Source organism: Labeo rohita, unplaced genomic scaffold (assembly GCF_022985175.1).
Source record: "Labeo rohita strain BAU-BD-2019 unplaced genomic scaffold, IGBB_LRoh.1.0 scaffold_1756, whole genome shotgun sequence".
Classification (NCBI taxonomy): domain Eukaryota; kingdom Metazoa; phylum Chordata; class Actinopteri; order Cypriniformes; family Cyprinidae; genus Labeo; species Labeo rohita.
Window position 1 is genome coordinate 6,785 of NW_026127952.1, and position 8,293 is coordinate 15,077.

General features: G+C 37.1%; 1 protein-coding gene across 1 annotated transcript in view; it reads right to left on the reverse strand.

Annotated features, from left to right (window-relative positions):
* LOC127158876 (deleted in malignant brain tumors 1 protein) overlaps positions 1-4,962 on the reverse strand; it is a gene marked incomplete at its 3' end in the record, with an annotated part of 11,363 nt that extends 6,401 nt beyond the window's left edge. Inside the window, exons 1-8 of the mRNA XM_051101844.1 lie at positions 4,905-4,962; positions 4,367-4,708; positions 3,537-3,839; positions 3,100-3,411; positions 2,480-2,782; positions 2,016-2,330; positions 1,315-1,618; positions 1,082-1,157 (exon numbers count right to left, since the gene is read on the reverse strand). Coding sequence (XP_050957801.1) covers positions 1,082-1,157; positions 1,315-1,618; positions 2,016-2,330; positions 2,480-2,782; positions 3,100-3,411; positions 3,537-3,839; positions 4,367-4,708; positions 4,905-4,962 — 2,013 coding nt within the window. The remainder of the gene's footprint in view (positions 1-1,081; positions 1,158-1,314; positions 1,619-2,015; positions 2,331-2,479; positions 2,783-3,099; positions 3,412-3,536; positions 3,840-4,366; positions 4,709-4,904) is intronic.
* Between the last annotated feature and the right edge of the window lie 3,331 nt (positions 4,963-8,293).

Sequence of the window (8,293 nt, forward strand, 5' to 3'; positions counted from 1 at the left end):
AGCAGCGATGAAAGGGCCCTCGCACCCGGGCTCACCGCCGACCGGAGGCGAATGGTGGGCACTATGCTTTTCACATAGTAAATTTTAGAGGTATCTGTCAAAGTCATTAAGATGTGCAAAACTTCCTGCTGCCAGCTGGTGGCGCTATGCCTATAACTGAATATTGGAATGTAGATGTGTTCAGGCCTGCACTTTTATCAAACATATGAAGTTTGGTGCAGATTGAACATAGTATACTTGAGCTAGTGTAAGACATGACATATCCTGCTGCCAAGAGGTGGCGCTATGATTATATCTGAATATTGGTCTTTAGATGTCTTCAGTCTAGTACTCTTACCAAACATGTGAAGTTTGGTGCAAATTGGGCATTGCATGTTTAAGTTAGTGTAAAACAAGTCATTTCCTGTTGCCAGCAGGTGGCGCTATGATTTTAATGGAATATTGGCCTTCAGATGTGTTCAGGCCAGGACTTTTATCGAACATGTGAAGTTTGGGGCAGATCGGACATTGTATGGCTGAGTTATAACAGCTTCTATTCCCATGGCGAAACATCGAACTTTGTCAGGCCGCCACAGACACGCCCTACAACGAAAACTCAAGATCTTCACAATTTATCATGGCAAAGGCCTTTAGATTAGACTGACCAAATATAATGTTGATTTCATGAAATCACTAGGAGGAGTTTCTCACAGCGTAAAGCATGTCACTTCCTGTTGTCAACAGGTGGCGCTATGACTATAACTGAATATGATCATACGTATGTGTTCAGGACCAGACTGTTATCAAACATGTGAAGTTTGGGGCAGATCAGACTTTGTATGGCTGAGTTATAACAGCTTCCTTTTTCATGGCGAATCATCGAAATTTGACAGGCCACCACGGACACGCCCTCCAGCGAAAACTCTAGATCTTCGCAATTTAACGTCACAAAGGGCTTTCGATTAGACTGACCAAATTTGGTTTTGATTTGATTAAATCTCTAGGAGGAGTTCGTTTTCAGTCAGAGCATCTACAGGTTCTCCACAGTCCAGTTCTCTACACACCACTGCAGCATCAGCCAATCCCAGCCATCATCACACACTGTTCCCCACTGACCTCTATGAAGAACCTCCACTCTACCAGCACAGCGACTGTGACCACCAACCAACCTCACATTCATTGTCATCTATTGAACAGAGATAATGATTAATGAAAAGACAGTGAAAAAACAGAGAACAGAATGAATGAATCATTATGAGAGGGGAATAAATAATTTTGTTATTTTGGTAACATTGAAATTTTAGATCTAAAATCGAGAAAAGAAATTAGCTCTTACCTGCACACACCAGTTTAACACTGTATTTATGAGAACAGCTGTGTTTGAGTGATGGTGATGTTGGACAGAAGTGAATCTGAGATTCATTTCCTCTGCACTGAATCTCTTGTGTCCACATCTGAGCGTCTCCTTTGTCAAAAGCAGCTGCTCCCAGCACCTGTACAGGAGCCCCACAGTCCAGCTCTCTACACACAACCTCTGCATCCTGCTGGTCAAAGGCAGCGTCACACACTGACATCCACGTCTGATTATGAAGTATCTCTAACCTCCCAGAGCAGCGAGAACCTCCAACCAGCCTGACTTCTAAAAGATAACAGATCATTTAAAATTTTTTCATTTTATATTTTCAGCTATATTTATATTTTTAAAAAATAATACAGTACCGGTTTTTTCCCAATTTTTCTTCCGCTGATTTAAAATAAAATTTGATATTAAAATGATTTGTTAAAGACATTATTCATTGGCAATAATGAGACTGCAGTATAGTTTTCATTTAATGCCATGTCAGCATCTTATTGATTGCTATTTTCATTGATTTAAAAGTTTTAAAAACAGAAAATAGTGAAAGTTTAAACGTTAACAGTTTTGAGTGCATATAATGTTTCCTGTAGGTGTAAAATTTTTATGGAGTGTGTGTGGGGGATAAATTTCTAAAAAATTTGATGTTATAATTTCATGATTTAGGACTTGAGCATTTTACCTGAGCAGATGACTCCAACATCGTCATTATGATCACAGTTGCTTTTACTCCATCCTGTTGAGCCACAGTTCTTCAGTGTGGACTCTGATCCAGTACACATGACATAACTCATCCAGATTGGTCCTGATCCTGGTCCAAAATGAGCATCACCCAGAGCATCTACAGGTTCTCCACAGTCCAGTTCTCTACACACCACTGCAGCATCAGCCATATCCCAGTAATCATCACACACTGTTCCCCACTGACCTCTATGATGAACCTCCACTCTACCAGCACAGCGACTGTGACCACCAACCAACCTCACATTCACATGGTCTATATATTGAACAGAGAGAATGATTAATGAGGAAAACAGAGAATCAGAATGGATTAATCATTATGAGAGGGGGAAAATCATTTAGTTATTTTGGTAATAAAAAATTTTAATCAGGGGATTTGAATCTAGAAACGAAATTAGCTCTAACCTGCACACACCAGTTTAACACTGTATTTATGAGAACAGTTGTGTTTGAGTGATGGTGATGTTGGGCAGAGGTGAATCTGAGATTCATTTCCTCTGCACTGAATCTCTTGTGTCCACATCTGAGCGTCTCCTTTGCCAAAAGCAGCTGCTCCCAGCACCTGTACAGGAGCCCCACAGTCCAGCTCTCTACACACAACCTCTGCATCCTGCTGGTCAAAGGCAGCGTCACACACTGACATCCACGTCTGATTATGAAGTATCTCTAACCTCCCAGAGCAGCGAGAACCTCCAACCAGCCTGACTTCTAAAGGAAAAAAAAGTTTTCAATGATAAAAATCATGTTTTTTTAAATTTTTTTTTAAATGAATTAATACTTTTTTTTTCATTAAGGATGCAGCAAATTGAGTTTAAACAAAAAAATGATGACAGTTCATCCCAATAATGTCCCCAAGTAGTATATTTTCATTTAATGTAATGTCAGCATTTTAGGCTATTTTCATGGCTAAAACAATTTGAAAACACAAGTATAGCAAATACCTTGCTGCCCCCAAACATTTAATGGAGTTGGTGGGGGACAATTTCTGATGATGTTATATTATGTTTAGGACTTGAGCATTTTACCTGAGCAGATGACTCCAGCATCACCATCATGATCACAATTGCTTTTATTCCATCCTGTTGAGCCACAGTTCTTCAGTGTGGACTCTGATCCAGTACATAAGACATAACTCATCCAGATTGGTCCTGATCCTTGTCCAAAATGAGCATCACCCAGAGAATCTACAGGTTCTCCACAGTCCAGTTCTCTACACACCACTGCAGCATCAGCCAAATCCCAGTCATCATCACACACTGTTCCCCACTGACCTCTATGATGAACCTCCACTCTACCAGCACAGCGACTGTGACCACCAACCAACCTCACATTCGTATCTGTATATTGAACATAGAGAAAAAAAAAATGACAGTTTCATAATGTGAATAAATCACATTATGAGAGGGGGTAACAACAAATTTTAGTCTGGGGATTTGAATCTGAAAAAGAAATTAGTTCCAACCTGCACACATCAGTCCAACACTGTTTTCATGTGAACAGTTGTGTTTGTGTGAGGATGATGTTGGACAGAGGTGAATCTGAGATTCATTTCCTCTACACTGAATCTCTTGTGTCCACATCTGAGTGTCTCCTTTGTCAAAAGCAGCTGCTCCCAGCACCTGTACAGGAGCCCCACAGTCCAGCTCTCTACACACAACCTCTGCATCCTGCTGGTCAAAGGCAGCGTCACACACTGACATCCACGTCTGATCATGAAGTATCTCTAACCTCCCAGAGCAGCGAGAACCTCCAACCAGCCTGACACCTGAAAGAACAGCGATTATTTTAATGATTAATAAAAAAAAAAACCATTAATTATTTAATTATACATGGGTATGTTAATGTTTATACTATTCAAAAGTTTGGGGTGTAATGAAAGTAATACTTGTATTCAGTCAAGATATGGCAAATTCATCAAAAAAAATGAAAAAAAAAATATTTATCTTCATATTTACAAAACTGCCCACTGCAACACAACCATTTTCAACCGTAATGTTTCTTAAGGAACGCGTTACTGAAAATGCACATTTGCAAATAGAATAAATGGTGTTATTAAAAATTATTTTAAAACTAAAAAGGAGTTAAATTAAATTGTAATAATTTAACAGAATTTTTTTTTTATGGTATTTTGATCAAATAAATAAAGGTATAATTACAAGATTTTTTTTTCTTTATTTTTTTTTTTTTTTTTTTTTTTTTTTTTTTTTTTCTACTGACAAGACAAACTTTTGGAGTTGGTGGGGGGACAATTTTTGGTGATGTATTATTATGGTGAAGTATGGAGCAGTTTACCTGAGCAGATGACTCCAGCATCTTTAGAATGATCACAACTGCTTTTACCCCAACCCGCTGACCCACAGTTCTTCAGTGTGGACTCTGATCCAGTGCACACAACAAAACTCATCCAGATTGGTCCTGATCCTTGTCCAAAATGAGCATCACTCAGAGCATCTACAGGTTCTCCACAGTCCAGTTCTCTACACACCACTGCAGCATCAGCCAAATCCCAACCAACATCACACACTGTTCCCCACTGACCTCTATGATGAACCTCCACTCTACCAGCACAGTGACTGTGACCACCAACCAACCTCACATTCACACTGTCTTTTTGTGCAACAGATGCTTGACAGACTGATAGAAAGATAAATTGGATATTAGAATAGAATGACATAGGGAAAATAAAATAAAGCTTTAAGAAATAATTTAATAAATGCACAAAATATAAATAATACATAGCAATTAGACATCAGTCAGCTGCAGGAAATTATGGCAGTAAAAGCAATTGAATTAAGATGGTTTTCCTTCTCAGTTAAAATTATAAACCTACCAGCGGTGATTAATTTTAGCAGAAACATCAACTTCAGACTCCTCATCATCTCCTTCATGCACGACACACAATATTTCATCAGCTCAGAAGTTTCGCCTCTAAAGAGCCCCCTAAAGAGAAGAGCCCAAAAACTTTCCAATCACACTCATCATTACCTTATTAGACAGAACAGAGGAAATCATCAAACAACTTCACTGACAAATCAGAAGAGGCATTTCTGATTTTCACCATATATATAAAAAGAACGTCAGTGCTGAAAAAGACTCCTCCTCCACTATATAGAGACTCTTCAGTGAGGATGCACACACACACCTGCCAGAGGCAAAAAATAGCAACACATCTTACAAAAAACATTAAAGATTTCAGAGAGAGGAAGCACTCAAGGATATTTACAGCATCAGCACCTGCTGAGATACAGAGACTGATAACTGCTCACTTCAAGCATTATAACACATGCAAAAATATATTTCATTGTACATTTGCTGATATTTTTGTCAAATATATATTTTAAATTACTGGAAAATACAATTGTATTAATAGTAAATCATTTTAATTGTATTAATTATTTTCATTAATAATTTTGATCTCAAAGAAAAGCTCAATTCAGGAGCCTGTTATCAATTTTACCAATGTTTTTTTTTTTTTTTTATGTTGGTGATTCAATTTTTAATATATGGTTTTATTGATTGTCCATTTAATTTAATAATATTTAGTTAGAAAAACAGAAATCACACATCAGATCACAAATCAGTTTTAAAATAATCAAAATAATCAATCTATTTTATTTAATTCACTAGGAACAACTAAAGCACACAGAAATTAGTAGCCATGGCCATTTGCATTGCATGTGGCAATGCGTTACTCACCCACAAGACGGCAGCAAAACAGAAACAAGAAACAATATGCTAAGCGTCTTGTGCTTGTCATATGAGGTGATTGTACGGTGGCCGAGAGAGCTCAATGCGCTGCAAATTAAAGGGGTCATCGGATACCCATTTTCCACAAGTTGATATGATTTTTTAGTGTCTTAATGAAAAGTCTCTAATATACTTTGATTAAAAATTTTCAATGGTTGTGTAAAACAACACCCTTTTTACCTTGTCAAAATGAGCTCAGCAAAAATCATCTCATTCTAAGGGGTTGTTCCTTTAAATGCAAATGAGCTCTGCTCACCCGCCCCTCTCTTCTCTCTGTGGAAAAGACAGTGTTGTTTACATTAGCCGCATTTAGCCGCTAAACTTCCTAACTACCACGTTATAAGGAAAGGCGATCGCAAAGATTCATAAAAAAAACCCTTATACTCACTTCTGCTGTAAGTGAAGCAGGATCATGAATGATTCGCGCAAACATAGACTGATATATATAGATCGGGAGGCGCATTCCCTTCACAAACAAATGCAATCTACTGCATCTTCAGCGGCTCAGATGTCGGGAGTAAATGACGACCACTATGTTCATTATTACATCCAGCAACACAACACCTCAATCGCTCAATCGGAGATATTCTTGTCCAACTTGCATCCCTGCTCCGCCATCGAAACAAAGAGGTTGGACTGTTACAGCTGATTCGAGGTAAATCGCTCATGTCAATCAACTATCATGGGAGCGGCCTCTGTGGGTGTGACGCCACAACGACAGGCATCTGAGAACGGCTCGATTTGAAAAAGGGGATATTATTTTTACAGATTAATTAAAAACCACTGCATGGATTTTTATCATTATAGGGTAGATTTGTACATACACTGCCAACACAAATTAATGTTCAAACAACATGAAAAAGTGAACTTAGCATCCGATGACCCCTTTAAAAAAACACATGCAAACAGAAAAAAACGACAACGAATTAAAAAAAAACATCTTCATCAGTTTGACAACACAGGTGCTGCAAATCCTCGCAATGCAAACACAAATACGGAAACGCGCTGCAAATTCTCACAACACAACCAAACACAAACGCGCTGCAAATAGCACGGACTACAATGGAAATGTTTCAGGGGGACCTCAAAAAGTGACAAACCCAGCTGGGACCTGATTATTATTATTATTATTACTATTATTATTATTATTATTTTGGTTTTTATTCAGTTTCATCATCGAAACAAAATAAAAACAAGGCAACATTGCACATTTCAAATTGCAAATTCAACCTCAAAAAAATAAATAAATAACAGCAGAGAGAAAACACAAAATGAACACAAACATACAAAAAAAAAAAAAAAAAAAAAAGGAAATTCCAGGGCAGTTACATAAATTTGAAAAGAGAGGGTTTCAAGGTAAATTTTAAGATCAGTGTTATAAAATGTAATATATAATGGTTTCTTCTGACTTACTTTTGACTTGTGAATATAAAGCTTTGTTAAGATAATTAAGAGATTTACAATATAAACCTGTTTATCAGAAAAAGAGGGGTTTTGAAAACAAAGTAAAATATCATAAAAATCTAAATTAAGGGGTTTGCTTAATTTCTTTGTTATGTCTATTTTAAAGTCAGTCCAAAATGAAATAGCATAAGGGCAATAGAAAAATAAATATTCAGTATCTGGACCTGATTATTTGTTCAGTGGCTTTTGGTCAGAGAGGTGTTGTCTGTGAACTAAAAGGTGAGTTTTTTGTTTAACATCCTGATCATAGATTAATTGGTCTTTTGGATATTATTAGACTAATCTGATGAATTACACACTTAACTGTGAAACGTTATTAACTTAACTGCAAATAAATATATAAATAAATAAATACATGCAAATAAACATAACGTTCAAAGTTCACGAAAAAAAACTGCAACGCTTTATTAATAGTTAAAATCAGGTCAAAATTCAGGTCCCAGCTGGGTTCGTCACTTTTTGAGGTCCCCCTGAAACATTTCTGTTGTGGTCTGTGCTATTTGCTGCGCGTTTGTGTTTGGTTGTGTTGTGAGAATTTGCAGCGCGTTTCCGTATTTGTGTTTGCGTTGTGAGGACTTGCAGCGCCTGTGTTGTCAAACTGATGAAGATGTTTTCTTAATTTGTTGTCATTTTTTTCTGTTTGCATGTGTTTTCTTAAGTTGCAGCGCGTTGAGCTCTCTCGGCCACCGTATGATTGCATTGTTGAACTTACTGGAAAATAAACTGTTCAGTTATTTATTATAATTCAGTTCAGGTCAAACAGACATTTTTATTGTTGTAAAACATTTTGAAAATGAAACCAATCAACATAATAGTGTTTCATAATAGATTAATGGCTATTGGAGACTGATGGAATTGGTTGATCTATGAACAATAAATCAAGAGAACCGTATTAACGTTTAGCCTTATGCATTTGGATTTGTTCGTTTTCTAATAATCATAAATGAATAAGGCTTAAGATAAAAACATTAAGCCCTGGTATCACAGACAGTGCTTAGATTAAGCCAG